Source organism: Gobius niger (assembly GCF_951799975.1).
Source record: "Gobius niger genome assembly, chromosome: 2".
In the NCBI taxonomy this organism is placed as follows: domain Eukaryota; kingdom Metazoa; phylum Chordata; class Actinopteri; order Gobiiformes; family Gobiidae; genus Gobius; species Gobius niger.
The window spans coordinates 18190314-18210447 of NC_136853.1; the positions used below are offsets into that span (position 1 = coordinate 18190314).

The 20134-nt window shown below is 40.2% G+C and overlaps 1 protein-coding gene and 1 long non-coding RNA gene across 3 annotated transcripts in view; both read left to right on the top strand.

The window, feature by feature from the left end:
- pdlim5b (PDZ and LIM domain 5b) overlaps nt 1–13606 on the top strand; it is a 39179-nt gene extending 25573 nt beyond the window's left edge. The window contains exons 3-12 of the mRNA XM_079581139.1: nt 2223–2256; nt 3534–3883; nt 6288–6442; nt 6779–6806; nt 8146–8291; nt 12267–12447; nt 12530–12707; nt 12784–12904; nt 12979–13094; nt 13189–13606. Coding sequence (XP_079437265.1) covers nt 2223–2256; nt 3534–3883; nt 6288–6442; nt 6779–6806; nt 8146–8291; nt 12267–12447; nt 12530–12707; nt 12784–12904; nt 12979–13094; nt 13189–13278 — 1399 coding nt within the window. The 3' untranslated portion in view covers nt 13279–13606. The remainder of the gene's footprint in view (nt 1–2222; nt 2257–3533; nt 3884–6287; nt 6443–6778; nt 6807–8145; nt 8292–12266; nt 12448–12529; nt 12708–12783; nt 12905–12978; nt 13095–13188) is intronic.
- A 773-nt stretch (nt 13607–14379) lies between these two features.
- The window catches only part of LOC306981644, a 39803-nt gene continuing 34048 nt past the window's right edge, over nt 14380–20134 (top strand). Inside the window, exons 1-2 of one of the 2 annotated variants that reach the window (XR_013794123.1) lie at nt 14380–14579; nt 17345–17401. This is a non-coding gene — a long non-coding RNA (uncharacterized lncRNA). The remainder of the gene's footprint in view (nt 14580–17344; nt 17402–20134) is intronic. The other variant, XR_013794124.1, reaches the window with a different exon arrangement.

Consider the following 20134-nt stretch of genomic DNA (forward strand, 5'->3'; position numbering starts at 1 on the left):
GATATATAAACCGTATCAATATATTGTGGCAGTACATTTATTCACATTTGTATTCAACCTCTTAACCCCCGCCTTAACCAAGCACATTTTCTCCAGTTCAGCTTTACCCAAATCTAAAGCTTCTTATACCCTATCGGCCAGAGTAAAGCCTCGTTTGAAAGCTAAGACCTACAAAACTGGTCTAAGATTTTTCCACACATTGTCGCCACGCTGTCATCACATTTCTGCCGCTTTTTTGTTGGTTTATCATCACTTTTTATGGCCCGTTTTGTTGTGCGTTTGTCATCTTTTTTGTCACTTTTTGCCAATTTTTTTTGTCTCATTTTTGTCTCATTTCTGTCGCGTTTTGTAACTTTTTTTGTTCAATTTTTGTCACTTTTCTGTCACTTTTTTGTTGCTTTATTGTCACTTTTTGTAAAAGTTTTGTCACTTGTTTGTCTAATTTTTCGCTTTTTTTGTCACTGTTTTGTCAATTTTCGGTCACTTTTTTGACGCTTTATTGTCTTATTTTTGTCACTTTTTGTCACATTTTTGTCACATTTATGTCACTTTTTCCTGTGTAACAATGCATGTGAACCTCTCAGGGGAACATTGCGTGTCCATGTGACTGAGATCTGGACAGGAGCTCTGGGTCCCTGCCCCTGTGGACAAACACAGACAAGCACAAATAATGCTCGTATCCAGGCAACGGCCAGCTCTCACACGCTGTTACGCTTCCTAAAATAGCTGACATAACGCCAGCTTAATCTTCATTCTGTCACTGTCTTGAGAATTTATTTCTGTCTGCAGCATTTAGACATACTGGACTATTTTTCCTGTTCAAATAAGGCAGTTTTGGAGCGTTGACAAGCTGTGAGATTTACCACTGTTGGACCGCTTATAACTACTGAAAACTGCTGGCTCACATCCTACTTGCCATTTGTTTTTATTTCCTTGTTTTTCTCATTCCAAGCTGTCTCTCATATTTAGCTGGGGCTAATCTCGCAGATGCCTGACTTCCCTCTGTGTTTCAACATTCATCACACAAACACAATTCATCAACGGCATCAGACCCGGGGAGACAAATTATTTTGAGTAACTTGTCATTGCTTGCAAAACGCTTGTATCCTGTAGATTTATTTTTTCAAAAGGTGTCAATATTAGAAATCTGTACCATATGCCAGACTAATATCTCTGGGCTTTTAAACAAACAATGATAATTTTCCTCACTTCTTTGTGGGGTTTTCTGCAGAAAGTATAGTATTCATGTACACTTTGGCTTTTAGTTAGCTAATCTTCATAGTTAAGTCCTTCATAGTTAAGTTTTGTTTAATCATCCACTCTAGCTGGTTGTTTGGATGTTGTTTCTTCTCATCTGCAAAATGGAATATTCTGTACTTGACCCAACAGAAGCTACTAGGCAGAAAGCAGGACGGTCGAATCCAGACCCGATGAGCAGATGTTCTTTGGACCACCCTGACAATGAGCTTGAGTGTGGTTTTCACGCTGCTTCCCCCTCTCTGCTCTGCGAATATTGTACTCCTCGAAAATGGAAAGTAGCATATTCTTTAGACCAGTATGTGTGCAATCTCTGCGCAGTGTTTCCAGCTCTTTTCGGAAAATCCTGCGTATTGTCAGTGGTCAGAGTAATGTATTGCTGTTTATTCCATTAGGGATTAGCCCGGTCTGGTGCTGATGAGGGCGGGCCTCTGAGCTGGTGCCAAGTGTCTGTTGTCCAAAAGGAAATGTGTGAGAGCTTGTTGACTGTTAGTCTAATTTGGCAAAGGGAGGAAGGACATACCGGAGGCTGCTGACCGGAACAGCCATGCTTTTTTTTTTCCCGAGCGCAGGGTTGGTGATTTGTTTTAATGAGTAATATGGGACTTATTGTCTGACAGCGCTGGACCCAAAAATATCCACTGTTAACAAGGGCTGCAGCCTCCCTTCAAGGTGCATTAGTAGTATTTTAAGGAACAACAACCCTGAAATGAGAGTCCTTGAAACATTTTAATGGTGGAAAATGGTTTTAAAAGTACACAATCACATGTCAGAGTAATAAGAGTGATGGCTATTTTATGAGAACATAATCAATTTAAAACACAAGAATGCCACCCCTTACTTACACCTGCTCTGGGATCCACTGTGAATCTTAAGGGACCTTAAATTGGAATCAGAGTTGGGAATCAAGTCTTTTTGACAGAACTAATGCTATGTTGTAATATGTGTTTCTTTTGACTCCACAGACCCTCCAGTGCGACCAATAATGGATTGCCTAAGGTAAGACGACTGTTGATTTACTAAACTTTGATTATAGTGGGATTATGTCATGATGAATGAGCATGGCAAGAATAAGTGGGTCAACTACTTATCAATGTATAATGCAGGGGTGTCCAAACTACGGCCTGTGGCCCAAGTGCGGCCTGTGGCCCACTTTTAATTGGCCCGCTGCAAATTATATATATACGGTATATTAGGGCTGGGACAAAACATCGGATCGGACATGGATCGCAATACTTTATGCTACAATACCAAGTACCAAGTACTTTATCAAGTATCGCAAAGCCATCAAAATCGCCAGGGACTCTTCGCACCCATCACATAGTCACTTCAAGGTTATGCCTTCAGGGAGGAGACTGCGGAATCTACCATTCACATGGATTGACAAATAAAAAATCTGTAATCTTGAATACTTTTTATACTTGTGTTTGGAGGCATTTTTATCACACACTCCTTAGTTTTCCAGCTACAGTTACACAGCACTTTGTTTCTTTTTGTGTTAATGCACTTTTCAATATTAACACTTCAGTAAATGTGAAATGGCATTTGGTTTATAACTTAAACGCATGACTTTTTACACATTTTAAGGTAAACATAGCATTATTACTTACTATATCGCAATATGTATCGGATCGGCCCCTGATTGTATATAATTGAATATATATCAAATAAATTAAAATCTAATTATAGAAAGCTGTGATGAAGGCTGTTTTTCTTACTTTAAGCATATTCAATTAAAAACCATAGTTATCATTTTATTGAATTTGCTAACTTAAATACAATAGAGGTGAAGTTATATATCTGACCTTTACTGAGTGTGGCCCAGTTGTTTGTCTATTTTTCTGTAATTGGCCCTCAGTGAAACAAGTTTGGACACCCCTGGTATAATGTGCAAGCTTTCTGTGTGTCCTGAGAGTTCAGGACGTACTCATATCCTTCTGTTCATTTCAGTGTTGTCGTTTTTATATCTGACACTGAATAAAACCTACTCTCTGACTCATGTAGATACCTTACCTTTCTGTATCCTAAGCAATTTATGGACTTTACCACAAAGACCTAAACTTGTATTGCTTTTCATTGCTCAAAAACAGCACATGATGATGAGCACTATGAGCAATGAAACTACAGATGTTGTACACAGTATTTTAGTGTCTGAAAATCAAAACATCAAAACAGATATATCAAAACAAATACTTAAAACAGGTTTGAAAACTTTCTGAACTCTCTCTGAGCATGATTTGATGTTGGATTTGCCGCGTGTTCTCACCTTCACCCAGGTGGAGCCTCAGGAAATCATTAAGCCCGTTCCCATCACCCACGCTGCTCCAAGCCCCACCGCATCCATCGCCACCAAGGCTCCGGCCCAGCCCAGTCCTGCATGCAACAAGACGGCCCGGCCCTTCGGAGGCAACAGCGGACCGGTCACCACCACTCCCCTCAAAGTCGCCTCCATCCCGTCCGAATCATCCGCGTTCACCCCGGCCTCTTCAGCCCACTCAAGTGTCCCGCAGCCCTCTGTGTATAACTCCCCGATAAACCTCTACTCCAACACCAACGCCTGTGAGGTGGTCGTGGGGCAGAGGAGAGGCCTGCTGGAGAGCCAGGGTCCTTCGGATCACTACAATGGGTATGTGGCGTCAGTATTAGCCTACATTAAATTATTTAGATTTTAACAGTGATCCTGTATTTTGCTTGAGAGATGCTGCTTTACAGTGCAGTGGGAGGAAAAATGTGGTCTGATCTTTATTAAAATCACAAGAATAGAAAAAAAAAAAAAAAAAAAAAAAAAGGAATCTCGCTGGACCGCCACTGTTTGTAAATGGTCCAAGATTCACCCCTTTAATCTGCAACTACAGGAAATGTCTGTATGAAGTTATTGCTGCCAAAGGAGGGGCAACCAGTTATTAAATCCAAGGGTGTACTCACTTATTGCACCCTGTCCTGTGAATGTTCACATATTATGGCCAATAAAAATATGAAAACATGTAATTGTTTGGGTGGTATTAGTTCAAGCAGACACTGTTTACTCATTTTTGTCATTTTAATAAAGATCAGACCACATTTTATGACCAGTTTAGGCAGAAATGTGAGGAATTCCAATCCACATACTTTTTGTCTTGATGCAGCCTCGACAGCCTCTGACATAAAGAACACAATAAACTGAATTATCGCTCAGATAATTGCTTAACTGCAAAGGCGAAAATGAAGTATTAGCTGTGGTGACTCTGCGTTGACATTGGAAAGAGAACAAAGACTTGGAAACATAAAATGACACTTCAGCCCTTGTGCATCTGTGGAAGTCTAGACCACAAGGCTCTGTGGCCTGTTTCATTATGCGCCAGCTGCCATGTTCTCCTTTGATACTTCGCTGGCGCTCAGAACGGACAGCTTGAACACAGGAAGGCTACTGTATTGTCATGTCTTTACTACTTTACATTCATTCATACAGTCAGGAGACAATTAATTTTAACACTGAATTTAAATCTTTATGCCATGATTAAAAAAAAGAGATCCAATTCAAATTGTTCATTGGGATTTGTGTCAGAAAAACAAAAACTCTGATCTATTAGTTAATCAACACTGCCCAGAATACATTTTCAACACTTAGTAACACTTAGTTTTAAGCATGAGCTGCCCAACTGTAGTGTTTATTGCTGACTTGCATGCATGTGTCTTGGCACATCCCAAACATTTACCTCCTACTTTTCTCCAGCAAAACTTTACTCTTTCCCTGGCACTGTTCATGTTTATTTTGGCCTATGTCTTTCCCCCTTTACACTGTTTTGCCCACAGGAGGAAGAAGAGATGCAAACCAAGTTAGTGCTCAGAATGATAATATTCTGTGTGTGGTGCAGTGGCTTTTCTAACCACGGGGAATGTGATTATAGCTTTCCCATCTCTCGCTGGTTTATGATTACCAAGAGCATGCCTGGACCCTCTCAGAAATGATCCTCCCCTCACACATGCCTTGTTTCAAGCACCGACCAACAACAAAATATTGAAAATCAGCCATCTCAGAGTCATTCATATGCCAGCATGTGTAAACCTAGGTCAGCCCTTGGCCTTTTAGTAAACTGTACGATATTGTACTGTTGAAGTAGTGGTTACCAGGGTGATGGTGTAGTGGTAGTTGTTGGGACAGCAAGTGTCCACTTCATGATCTGTAAGGCCAAGTCCTGCAGTCTCTCTCTTGAGGTTTTTCACATCAATACAGGTGCTTGGTTTAACAATCACTAGCACCATCTTGTGGCAGAATGTGGTCACTGAACATCTTAACCCCCACCTTAAACCAAACACATTTTCTCTAGTTCAGCTTTACCCAAATTTTACCATATACTAAAGTATAAAATAAAACTAATTTTATTCTAATACAGAGAATTTTAAAAAATCAAGGATAGCTCCTTTAACTAGGCCAATGTAGCGCCTCATTTGAAAGCTAAGACTTACAAAACTGATCCAAACAGATCTTTTTCCATGCGTTGTTGCCGTTTTTCACATTCTTTTTCATCCCATTTTTGCCACTTTTCATCTTTTTTTGTTGCTCGTGTTCCTTTTCCATTTTTTTGTGGCTTTTTGTTGTCACTTTTTGAAACTTTTTTTGCTGCATTTTCATCCTTGTTTTCTTCTAGTTTTTTCATTGCGTCTTTGTCAAATTAATGCCACTTTCTTGTTTAGTCTTTGTCACTTTTTTTCTGCCCTTTAATCGCTTTTTTATCACATTCTTGCCACTTTTTTGTTGCACTCCTGGTTTTTTTTTGTGGCTTTTTGTGGGCACATTTTGACCAAACTGGATTCTGCATAAATAATTCTATGCGGTATTTTTTAATCACTGCCTTCATTCCTTAACCCACTCTAACTTTAATGTTTAATAACCATAAGATTAAAAATAACACCTAACTGTCTTTCTATGCACTCTTCCAAATAAACCGAGGAGGTAAATGTGCTTTAGCCTCGTGGTATAAAGACGAACTTGGATTTATGAACTCTTTCTGGACGCATTATAATTACCCATATATATTTCCTTTATCCAGGAAGGCACCAGAGCCCGAGTCGAACCACGCCTCTCCCCTCAGCGATGTCAGTAAGATGCGTCTGACGGAGGACACCGAGGACTGGAACTCCCGCACCGGCACCAGCCAGTCCCGCACCTTCAAGATGCTGGCCCAGATGACCGGCACTGAGAATGGTTTGTATTGATTTGAATGCTCCTGCAACAGAAAAGGAGAGTTACAAGGTTATAAGTAGGGGATATTGTACAGCCTAAGTCGGAGTTTCCCTGTGGTTTGGGGTTGCAGTCTATTTCACCAGTAATTATGACATTTATAGTGAGTGACTTATTAGGATGAAGTGTGAGGGGATGTGGCTTCCCTCTGTTTGGTTTTGGTCAAAGGCTGTGGAAATTTTGCCATTTCACTTGTGTTAATCATTAGTTTGGAAGGAAGTTACTAGTTTTATTTTGGTTTTATACATTCATACAGACTGTTAAATTGATTTGATGTCTTTTTTTCCCCCTTCACTTCAGAGCAAGCTGCTGAAAACGGTGGAAAGAAGTAAGTTTTTGCATTTCAGGATTCTATATGTTGCCTGCATTTCCAACAGATCTGACGTTTATTGCGGTGATATTGCGGTATTGCTCACAAAGCCCTCTAGTGTGCACGACTGTATTTCATTAGTTAAACCGTGGTCCGGTCACGTTATGCCTCATTTAAGACTTAATTGGAAGCAACCGCACAGTGAGGGGAAAACGGAGACACGCACTAAACATCGGCTGCCCTTTAGTGAACATAGTGTGGTTTCTGTACCCGATGTTCAACTATTCATAGAGTTTTTCAGTTCTCATTCCTTCTGGCTCAGTCTTTCCTGACTCTTTGTCACATGGTGCATGCAAACTATACTTAAAGAGTGCTTTGACATTTACGTATACATCAGTTTTGGCCATAATGGTGCAATGTGATTTGGGCAGCTCCAACAGCTGCCCCCACGACCCGGAAACGGAAAAGTGGAAGAAAATGGATGGATGGATGGATGGATGGATGGATGGATGGATGGATGGATGGTGCTTCTGAAACCTTTTCTATATTCACTTCTTGTACTTTCTACTTATTCCTTCTCTTTTGTCTTTGTCTTTCATCTTATTCTGTCTTAGAGCAAGTGACCTGGACCCAGAAATAATAGGCCACAAATACAACAAGCTGAGAGACTGGCATCATGGCGTCTCAGCCCGAGTGCTCAGTGTACAATAAATCTGTCTGTCTGTCTGTCTGTCTGTCTGTCTGTCTGTCTGTCTGTCTGTCTGTCTGTCTGTCTGTCTGTCTGTCTGTCTGTCTGTCTGTCTGTCTGTCTGTCTGTCTGTCTGTCTGTCTGTCTGTCTGTCTGTCTGTCTGTCTGTCTGTCTGTCTTTAACTTGTATTTAATCTTTGCTATTGTTAACCCTATTTTCTTGTTTACTTGTGTCTGCACAATAAAGCTTTTATTTTCATTCTTAACCTTTTCTCTGTCCTTTTCATTTCCATGTTAAGATTATTTTGCTTACCTTATGGCTTCTATTAGCAAGTAAATGTCAATGTCATTTATGAACATATGTTTTACCGTGGGGCAAGAGCTAAATGTCAGAGCAGTGTCTTTGCAAAACACTGATCAGCTGCAGTTACATTAATGGGGAAGATAAAACGGATAAGGAGCTAACAGAGAGTATAAAGTACAATGCAAGACGAGATAAGTGATTGCTGTTTACATACATCACTTCTGTACAATTGATCTTGCCGGTTATAATTTGTCTTCACTTTCTGCAATGTACATGTTTTATGAATGAGAGTAAGTATTTACTATATAGTATTTTTCTTGGGATTCATTTACATTTCTGCTAAGATGTAATTTGTGTACTACTAGGGAATCATCCGACAAAGTTTCTTCTGCCGTCCACACATCACCTGCTGCAAGACCCTTCTCTAAATCCACAACTACACCCAGGAATGGAAATGTCGCTTCTGTTCCCACTTTCAAGAGCCCAGGATCCCTCACCGCCTCTCAACCAGGTATTAACCTATTACTTTATGTGTCCAGCAGAGGGCACCCTTTCACTTACTACTCCCATTCGTTAATTATCTAAGGCTTAAGTGTTTAATATTATGAGGGCTATGAACACTGAAGGTATTTAGTTAATGAGCTTAGATTATGGCTATTTCCAAGATCTTCTTACTCTAATGGGTTGTGAAATTGAGAATTAGGGGCTTTATATGTGTGAAAGGTGCTCTGTAAGTAAGGCAGTTCCTGCCATGGGACCCCGGAGCAAATATTTACAATAAAGCTATTGGTTAGGCGGTCATTATTACTAATGACAGGCGTGCCGTTTGTTCTTGAATAGAAGCAGTATGTTTGTGTGTATTTGTGGACCGTCAGAGATCTACAAAACACATTTCTCAAAATGTGTGGTGATTGTGAAGTGTTCACAGTAGACCCGTTTACCTCTGTTTTTAGATTATTATCGCTACTAAAGTTTGTGGAAACAGTTACACAAGTGTTAAAGACTATGACCAAAAAAGTGTCTTAGGATGAAATACACACTAAAAAGCAGAAATCGAAAGCAATTAAAATGATACATTTTGGGTACTTTATTGTACTTGAATATATTTTATAACAAAAACTTTTTTTTTCTCATTATATTGTTGTAAAATCACCTCTTTTTCTGATATTTTGATTTATTTTTTTTACTAAAGTAGAAATTTTATGTAAGATTCTTTTTTATTATTTACTCATGTATCTTTGCCTGAGTAAAGAATCTCAGTACTTGTAAGTAAAAAGTGAACAGTAAAATGAACACTCTTACCACATTAGGCATTAGCATTAGTACTTTGCAATTTCATAGATATTGTGCCCCAAAATTAGAAGAAAACCGTTGCACATCAGGTACTACAGCCAGGTGTGGGCAGGTTGACAAAATCAACATTTCGGTCCTGAAACCTGATGCAGGAATGATCCTTTTTTATTTTTTATTTATTTTTTTGGGTCCAAAGCTTAATTGGGTAAATATAAGTGCTCCATAAACCCATGTAAAGTGAAGCTTCATTTGGACTATAATAAATATGTCTGTACCCAAAGCTACATTAATGACAGTTACTTGGAGAAAGATAAACTGGGCCTTTATTCCCTCTGATAATATTTGGTCATAGGACGCCTTTTCTTTGCATTCCGCTTTGCCAAATTCAGACAGACAGAAAATGTGACGTCCTGCTGTGATTGAGTTTGAATGCCTTTTGCAGCGTGACTTTTTGCTGCTTATCTTCCTCACGCAGCTCGACAGCACTGACAGAGTAACAAAAGTCCATTTCATCTGCTGTCCTACTTAATGTGGCTGCGCTCGCAATCTCGCCTTCTGCCAACAGATCCGTTTAGAGAAATTTGCCCCTCCGACTGTTTGTCATCTTTCACCGCACTGAGGCAGCTTTCACAGAGATTAGTCATGTGACACCCAATCAAAATATTTGAAATAGGGACTTTTTTTTAGAAAGCAGTTCCCATTCAGCCGATTTTCATATTGTCACGATACGTGTCAAGTATTGAAGGTATTTTTCCCACCATCAAAGCATTTCTTCCGCATTTCCTCTGCTCCCTCCTGTGATCTGATGAATCAGCTTCAATACTTTGCTCTGTGTGATACAGCCACATTTGATTTTCCTCCATTTATCATTGTTACGTTTGACATTGAAAAGACACGAGCTCTGCTAAAATGATTTTACAGCCCAGGAGAATAAAAACAGGCAATGAATCATCCTGAGTTTTAAGTTTACCTTCAGAACAAATCGTAACCTTGGGGAAGTGCTGACACCTAAAGTCCATTGCAGGGAGGGGGGGCAACACAAAGCCTGTTCCTTTTTTTAAGTCATTTTGAAAACTTGTGGTAAGGCCCACCAAGATGGGTTTGTAAACTTTGTAGCCATGGGCCCTGAAATTCCCCCCTCACCTCTGCCTTGTTTTAGCCTTTATTTGTCCACATTGCAAGTTTCCAAATGCAAAGGTTGGCATTCCACTGAGTTGGTGAGCTCTGCCATTTTAAACTTCATTTATTTTAATTGGAGAATTAGAATTTAAGTTGGCCTGATGTATGCAGTTCAAACATCATTTTGTCCAATTTATGACTTTATGAATTTTCAGACCCAGTAATATCCAGATTTGATCTTGATTTAAAGTGCATATGACACATTAGACACAAATAACATAGTTAAACATTGTATCCAGTTTTCTTTAGTTGGGCCATTTTTGTTTTGTTTATAGTTTCTCTTCCTTATTAGACACGGACAGGAAGTGACATAGAAGAAGGTAAACAATTTTAAACTGTTGCCGTGCCGACCATGTTAAGTCAATGGGAAATGAGAATCAAACTGCTATAGATACAGACGGCATTGCGTCATAGAAGGGTCGTGGACAAAAAAACAGAATCTTTTGGCTATTTAGCTATTTTCTGGTGAAATATAAATGTATTTATCACATACAAATAAAGTCAAGTCTAAATCGGGTCCATATGGATGTTTATTCATAGCAGATTGTTCAGTAGAAGCAGCTAGCGTTAGCCTTAGCACGATGCGAGCATGTAGCATCATGTTAGCATTCTGCGATAGTTATGTATTTATGGGCTGTTGAACCACTTTGCTCCTCTCTGTCTTTCTGTCTTTAGTAGAAAACTATATTCATAATTCAGCATGTGTTTAAGTAGTTTTTGAATAATTGGAAAAAGTTGAGATTTTTCTCAGATTGTTTTCCCCCTAAACTGTTTTCAAACATGACCATATATGGGCCATTCCAGTGCTTCTTCTATATCACTTCCTGTCAGCAGCTTAAAAATTCAAATAAAAATAACTTTTTTGCCCAACATTTCTTCTTTAAAATTGCTGCTTCACTGAAATAAAATTATAATTATGCAACTGATGAACTTGCAACTGATGTTATCCATCTAAATAAATCATCTTTTCAAAAGCATTGCCATGTGTACTGGTGGGGCTTTGATTAGGTGAAATATTTTCTGAGGTAGTAACTTAGTGACTCTATGCTCTTGGTCATTGTAGGAGAAATTGTTATCCCCTACTGTTGGCAAAACAAGACTTGTATTATAATGCCTAAATCCACAGCCATATTAATGTTCGCATGATTAGGGTTTATATTGTCATTAGAAATGTGTCACTTTTAAGAGAGCAAAGCATCACTTGTCCTCTCATGTCCCGCCTCGTGCCACCTCTGTGCATTCAGTCTGCTTTGCACACAGCTACAAGTACATTTAAGGAGCACTTATCCTTTGACCCCGGTAGTCTTTGATAATGGGGCTCTCCCTCAATACCGTCTCTGTCCCGGACCCCCTTCTTACCCCCACCCCCCCCAGGCATTTCCTCTGGGGCAGCCTCTACTGACCTCTCTCCACCGCGCGTCTTTGGTCTGTGAAAAAGAAATGAAAACTGTTCATCTTCCTCTGTGTGAGGATAAAGGAGGAGGGGGGGACTATTTTTCCAGGTGTGTCCTCTGACTCTGGGAACGTGTTGTTTTTTTCTGAATGGGGGAAAAAATTGATCTCTACTCTATGGGCAGGGCGCTTCGTCTTGTCCAGATGTTTTCACTGCGCGAGGCTTGGATACTAAGTCACAGGACTGAGGGTGTTGTGGTGTGGTCTTTTGTTTAAACCCATACTGCCAAACATTTCACCCCCAACAAATCAAATTAATTTCTTTATGGGTGTTTTGTTGGGGGAAAATACCTCAAAACATATATATGACTTTACTCTAAGCAAGCTCTCCTTCTCCATGCCTGACTCGCAACTTTACTGGGAACGGGACATCACCAGTAGTACCTTGTTTCAACCCACTGCCTTTCTTTGGTTGGTGGAGTATTAGGAGCATGTTTGGTGCCACTTTTTTAGCTTTAAAGCAAAATTGCGAAAGTTATCCAACTGTCCTCCTCATTTTTGGGCAATAACCTGAATAATCCTGAATGTAGAGAAAGAACTGATGTCAATTTTTTTGGCTTAGGTTTCCCAAAGAGTGGCCCCTCTCCTTCTTTGGGCAAAGTGAGTGGACCAGCGGCCAGAGGTCCAGACCGCCCCGCCCCGCAGCCTCACCCACAGGACTTGGACTCTCTGGTCCAGCGGGCCGAGCGCATGCCAGCCGGCACCAGAACTCCTGTGTGCAAGAAATGCAACAATGTCATCAGGTAGTACATAATGAAACCTCTCCAGCTACTTCTGGACCCGCTTATTCAACATGTACCACCCTCTCTGTCTCTGTTCCCCAAGAGGGCCTTTCCTTGTGGCACTGGGCATGTCATGGCACCCTGAAGAATTCAACTGCGATTATTGCCACTCCTCCCTGGCAGAGGGCTTTGTGGAGGAGAAGGGCAACTTGTATTGTACTCGCTGCTATGAGGACATGTTTGCTCCCACCTGCTTCAGCTGCCAACAGAAGATCCTTGGGGTGAGTGGGGGTAAAAAAGTATTTCAAAATGTCTCCTTAAAAGTTGATTATTAATTTCTTTCTTTCTGTGTTGTAGAAAGCTGTAAATGCATTGAAACAGACTTGGCATATGTCTTGTTTTGTCTGCACTTCCTGTCATCAGCCGATCGGAGGGAACACTTTTCACATGGAAGATGGACAGCCCTACTGTGAACAAGGTCAGAAACGGATTATCCTGACTCATTACTTAATTGTTGCAGATTTCTTTTTAACAAATACATGGTTTCCTTAGACTTCTATTCACTGTTTGGGACCAACTGCCATGGCTGTGACTTCCCTATCGAGGCAGGGGACAAGTTTTTAGAGGCTCTAGGATTTACCTGGCATGACACCTGTTTTGTGTGCGCAGTACGTCCAAACGTTTACTTTGAAATCATTTCCAGCTCTGAAATTCCAAGCTTTAATTGCTTATTAAAACATGTTTTTTGTCGTTTTCCGCCAGGTCTGCTGTGCTTCCCTGGAGGGCCAGCCATTCTTTTCCAAAAAAGACAAACCATTATGCAAGAAGCACGCTCACTCTGTCAACGTCTGATGTGCCGCCAAACACAGTGTAGTGCTGATCTGTCAGTCACCTCATCGTGGAGACATGGTTTTAGAATGCAGCGTCATTAAAAAGAAAAGAGGATATTATGCAGTTATACATTTCAAAACATTAGTATGCACTTTCTCAGCTGGTTTTTGTCATCAATGTAACATGTGCTGTTTTAAGCTAATGTCTGTGTTTCTTTGTGTGTGAAAGGATAGTTGAATGTTTAATTTATATTAATGTTGTTGACTGGCACTTGGTGTCAGATTCACTATTCAAAGCTCGATTGTTTAAGCTGTACAGGCTTAAACAAGTCTGGAGGGAATACCGTACAGGATTTTTTTTTCATAAAAATATATTGGGGCAATTTTTAGATAAAGAATCTGTATTTTTAATCTGTATTAAGTATCTGTTACATAATAAGAGACCTTGATTTTAAGATTTAGCTGTTTAATAACCAATGTAATGTACACAGTAAAAACCTGATTGATTTAATAATTCAGGTTATCGTGCAACGCTACACTTAAAAGTATGATTTCTTGACTGTTTTAACCTGTTAAAGCTTTTGTCTGCTAAAGCATCGCTGCTCTATTGTGTTTATAATGCCATTGTATGACAATGTTTTCCTGGAATCCAATTTTTCCTTTTTTGTGCGCAAACGAAAATTCCAGAGGGAAACAAACTGTACACATGCTTTTCAATAAAATTCTGCCAAAAAACCAAACACAACATACTAAAATGTTTGTTTAAATGTAAGTATCCTGCACGACTTTCCTGATATAAGGTATGAAAGTTGCCATTGCTGAGACAGCTGCATGTATTTCATTGATTTATGAGCCAATATAAAGTTCGTGCGGCCCTGCCCTGAAAGTTTCTGTGGGCTATAAATCAGCCCTTGTGTCACTTTAATGCGCGCCAATCAGACACGAAGCAGCATTTACCTGTGGAGTAATGCCATCTCCATAGAGACATGGGGAGGAAACAACAGCCACTGGGCACGCGCGCGCCTCTTTGCGTGCATGTAGTTTAACATGACAAGCAAGTAACGTGCGAGCCGAGGTGTCCTAATTTGCACAAGTCTCGCAGTCCTGGCTCTGAGGTGTCCAACGCCGTGCGCGCTCATGCACTTCTCCTAGACGTCAGAGGTGGGGGCTGTGCGCACAGGCGACACACGTTAGTCCAGCCTTAACTGCCAGAGCTACTACAGTTTGGGAAACAAGAATAACACAATGCATCTCATGCGATTCAAGACTCTTTAGGCTTCGAGACAAAGTTGGATCATTTCGAGAGTCTGCGCGAGGACACGGGTAAGTTGGAGACTTTGTCTTTACGGAATGCGGGCTCGTATCGTGTGCAGCTAAGCGGAGTTCGAGTAGAGCTCGTCTTCTAGTGGTGATACGCGGATCAAGTGGTACGTTTTACGGAGACCAAACTCATCTGCTCCGCGTGCTTCTGTGGAATAGAGGAAGACTTGTGTGGTTAGATGCGGTGTGGCAGACGTATTTGCAGCTCAGTGGGACCCCCTCGGATGTTCTTGGCAGAGTATGATGATGATGGTGATGCTTATCTGCGAGGGCAGCCTTCATCCACTAACTATCTCCGCGCTGGTCCAGTCTTTAATACGACCACGGAAAGAGTCAAAACGCTCATTAGCTTTAGTGTTTCTGTGTGTTATGATTTGTGTTTTGTTTTTTCTTCATTTCCCCTGAACGTTATTAACTAACCTGCCACACTGCAGCATAAACCTATGACTATTGTTCCCAGTATTCCTAAAGGTAGGATTTAGGCTAACGTGAATTCTTAAAGTTGAAAAGTGGGAGCCTACGTGAATAGTTGGTGTGTTTCCACATCTGGCAGGAGCTCCAGTGTGTAGTGGCAAGAGGTCAAAAGCAATATATGACTGTTGATGACAAAACCTCAGTGTGCTCAAGCTGAGCTCCTCCACATCACTGCAGGAGATGCTTCTGCTGCTTGTCTCAGCATCTCTGTCCCATTCACACTCACACACCATGCTGTTCTGCTGTCCCGGGACAGTGCAGCAGCTGTGTGGCCCACCAACACTGAGCCCAGTCATTAATAAACACCCAGAGAGCGCAGGTCCAGCTCTGGCCCTGGCAGCGGGACTGCCCTGCCTGTGGACTTTCTCCATAGAGAGGGCATGTCAAGTGAGGCCACATGAAGGTACTAACTACACTGAGATCCACCCTGAGGGCTATGGCTCCACCACAGAGTGAGCTGTGTGTTGCTGTTATACTTTTAACATCTTTTTAATACAGCAGCAGTTTGTTGGATACAAATATTCAGAACAGGGAATAATGCAATTTTCTGTTCTACAGAAGGAATCCCAGCGCAGCTTCTGCAGCAGTTGTGCATAAATTATTTGTATTTATTGGTTCACATGTTAATGAACACACCACACTGGATTGTCACCATGGGCTAATTTGCTCCGTTGTCCCGTTGCACATTTTTCCCTCCACATTTATTTATAACACTATTTCAACCAAAAATCGCAAAGTCCACCCAAGTCAAGCTACTACAGTGGACTACAATACAATAACAAAACACAATAGCTACAGCATATGGCGATTTTCAAAAGGACAGAAAGGATATTTTAGCACAACAAAATGCTCCTCTCTCTTGGCATAGGCGCCACCCTCAGATTTACCAGTGACCCTTTAGCAATAGATTCTGATCTTTTAATTACTGAAGTGACTTCTGCCGAGGAGAGCAGTGTAGCGATATACTCTTAAACAAACCTAAGAGCTGTGGTATAGCTGTGGTATGTGGGGGCTAGACACTCACTGTATGTCTGCCTTTAGAGAACACTCTTCTACAGTGGCTGAAGAGTGAGGGATATACATCAGCGTTTGTCACGTAACACTTGCTTTAGATTTACTGTGAAATTGGATGCCAGAGTCAGACAGAGGTCTGTAGATGTTTGGGATGACCTGCCTGTGTTATGCACAGTTTAGGTCGACTGCTGCAATGACTTTTCCAGATCTGCCGTTGTTTTCATGAATTCTCTCTCATACGTGATAGAGCAACATCCCAGATGTATTTCTAGCCTACTGCCAATCATCAATCATTCATTCTGTCAGTCAGTCTGGTGCTTGGCTGTCTGCATATCTTAACAGTAACGGAAAATACTTGACTCATGTACTCTTTCTTTGCATTATTTGAGTTGTTTGGTTGGTTATTAATGTATAACTGTCTGATACCTTAACTTATCGTTCATGTAGATCACAGAGCCCAACATGTGATTTGTTCCACATCTGTTCCACCCAGGTAAATTAGAGGGTGTCAGATAAAGCATGTGATACAAATGCAAATACTCTGTTCAGTGCCTAAAGCCTCAAAAAATTACCCTAGAAGGAGTAAACAAAAAAGAAATTGAAAGACAGATCTTGTTTGGGCATAACCAATTCTGATGCTGTTTCATCTCCGAACTGCTGATGCTAACTATTCAGAGGCCACTGCTTTATCAGTGAACTGCCCTGAACGGCGGTGATAATTGGAGATGCCCAGCTCCTTGTTCAATCCATCAAAGTCTACTGCTGGACACTAAAATTGCTTTAAGCTGTGAGGTGCTCTGCTGATGTCTAGAAGGTCAGCTGCCTATTTCCTGTGATTAAGAGAAAATAGACTTTCATGGTCCAAAGCGATTTTAGAGTCAATGTGATGTGACTTGAGCTTGAGATGTCATGTTCTTAAAACAAACAGCTAGCTCTGAAGGTCTTTGAGCAGCATTTGAGACCTACAAATCCAGATTTCTTCTTCTGAAACACTGAAGTGGCACAAAGAGCCCCCCACACCTGCACCACAGTGGAGGCGTCACAGGACACGCTACAGGGAAAAAAAGGGTCAAACGAGGAGGTATATGGACAAGACTCGCAGCTAAACCACACACGCCTTCTATCCCTACTGTTGTTCTGGCGGGAGCGGGTTCTCCGGTTTCTCCGACCTCCAAAAACATGCTGGTCAGGTTGGCCCACAGAGGCAATTTCGTTGTACAATTGTAAAATGACGAATAAAGCCTTTACTTAGTACTTAATTTATCTATTTTTATTTTAAGGTATGAAGATTGGCTTAAGTAGTGTCAAGATGCACTCAGCTGTCCTGGTTTTTGATGGTAAGTGACAGTGTAAATGCACTTCACACATGAAACCATAGACCGCGCCTCCTTTCCTCACCTCATGCCACAAGTTTGTTGCACAAACAATCTGTTAATTCTTCATTATGAGAATTAACAGATTTCTATTGTTCCTTCTCTCCTCAGATCCCAAAGACTGCTATTATTTTTGTGATATAATGTCCATCAACAACCTGTCTTTTTGGGGTCTTATGTCTAAAAGCTGCTGACCCTACAGTTTACAAACATTTGCGTTTTTTTCTCACTGTCTGACATGAAACCAAAATTAACTTTTATGTTTTTAGGTCAATGAGAATTTAAAACATTATTTCTATTTGTTAAATGCCAGAACAATGAGAGATATCATTTTCTACACAATTTTTTCTTATCACTTTTTACAAAACCAAGTTTACATACATTTCATTAAGATTTGGTAGCATTACCTTTTAAACTGTATATTTTGGGTCAAATCTATTAGATTTCCTTCCACAAGCTTCTCACAATAGTTGCAGGAGTTTTGGTCCATTCCTCCAAACAGAACTGGTGTAACTGAGACACATTTGTAGGCCCTTGTGTGCACATGACTTTTCAGCTCATACATTTACAAGTGGATTAAGATCAGGACTTTGTGATGGCCACTTCAAAACATTTACTTTTTTTTTTTATCCTTAAGCCACTTTGTAATGAGTTTGGCCCTATGGTTTGGGAATTGTCCATTTGGACCCATCTGCGCCCTAGTTTTAACTTCCTGGCTGAAGTCTTGAGATGTTGCTCCAATATTTCCACAAATGTTCTTTCTTCATGATGTCATCTGTTTTGTGAAGTGCAACAGTCCCTCCTGCAGCAAAACAACCCCACAGCATGATGCTGCCACCCCCGTATTTCACAGTTGGGATGATGTTCTCAGGCTGCAAGATTCCCCCTTTTTTTCCTCCAAACATGACGATGGTCATTATGGCCACACTCTGGGCTTTTAAAAAAGTGTTTAAAGTTATAGTAATCATAGCGTATGTAAACTTCTGACTTTGTTAAAAGTAACACTCAAAAAAATCTATCTCTAATTCTTCTGACCTTTAGCAAATAGATTTTTTTTTTTTTAAATTCTAATTGACCTAAAAAAGAAAAGTTAATTCTGGTTTCATGTCAGGCAGTGAGAGAAAAAATGCAAATATGTCTTTTTATAAAGTGTATGTAAACATCTGGTTCCCACTGTATATATTATTTTAATAGAATTGTTTCTTGTTTGAAATTGTTTCTTTGTTTCATAATTAGTATATATATTTTTATTTTTATGAAATAACAGATTTGTTGATGATTCATCAAAGAATTAATTTGTATTTCATTGTTTTACTACAGTCTTTTGTCATATTTATCATGCCAATTTTGTTGAGAGCACTGTACAAAGGAGGGAAATTGCTATTACTTTTTTCCCCACAATTGTGCAGCCTCTCTCCATATGGTATAGACTGGAGAATAGAGCAGGGGTTCCCAAGCCTTTCTGGCAGGAACCCCCAAACATACCATCCAAACAAGCCAGGACCCCCTCAGTAGAAACTAAACAGTAGGTGAAAAAAATTATAAAATCTGGTTTAGCATGATGTAATGATGTTCACTTTGTTATTTGACTTCAATTGTTTTCAGAATAATTCTATGCATTATCAATATTTGTGTTGTATGTTCTTTTTTAGATCTTTTTATCATCTTGGATCAGCCAGCTCAATGCCGATCCCTAATTTGGGAACCACTGGAATAGAATACAGTAGCAATGACGTTTTTTATTTTTTCTCCTGCTCTGAGTACAATGAAGAGATCCCATGTGGACTAAAAGCCATATTGATCAGTGTAGATCAAGTGCTAATTCTTCTGCAGCAGAATTAGCGCAGGCTGCAGTGTGTGTGCATGTGTTTAGAGACGCTGTCTCGCCAGCAGTTTGTCTCCAAAGTGCCTGGCTAATTGACTTTCTGCTCAGCATATGGACGGCTATGTAAAATAAGCCTCTACAGGCTGATGACAGGATCCATTTTTTATAAGACTGATGCGCTCCTCTGACTGGAGTGTTGGAAATTAATGAGTCCAATATCATAGACTGTAGTAAACTACAGAAACTCTCAGAGGATCACATTTCATCTGCCATTTTCAGTTTGAACAGCTTTTAAATAATTGTCCAAGAAGCTAATCATGATGTGTTGCTTGAGCTTCTTCACGTTCTTGTTGCTCTGCGGCGACTGGCTCTCAACATCATCACTGCCACGAAATATTAGAAACAATGCTCATAATATATTGTACTTTGGTTTATGGAATCCACATTTCTGTTAATGCACATAATAGACAATTGATCATTTCTGTTTTTCAGTAATTTTGACAGTAAACAGAATATTATGTCGTTTATTCTAATTCAACTCAAACAGTGTCCGAATACGCCTCAACAAACAAGTTTATCTTTTTACCAGTGTAGCCTTTTGAGATTAGGATGAAGTTTGGACGTTTGAGAACAATCTTAACTGTTTTGACGCCTCAATCTGGAGCATTATCGATTAATACTTGTCAATATCCCTTGTATTATTGTGGAAAGTCTTTAGCAGCATGTGCAGGTCGGGCCTACTTTAAGGGCATACAGAGAGATAATCAACACATGTTGATTAATGTGCACTGTCCCAATTCAAATAAAGATATATATAAAAAATAAAAAAAAGATCATGAATCAGTTTATTTTTTCTAATAATTACTGTATTG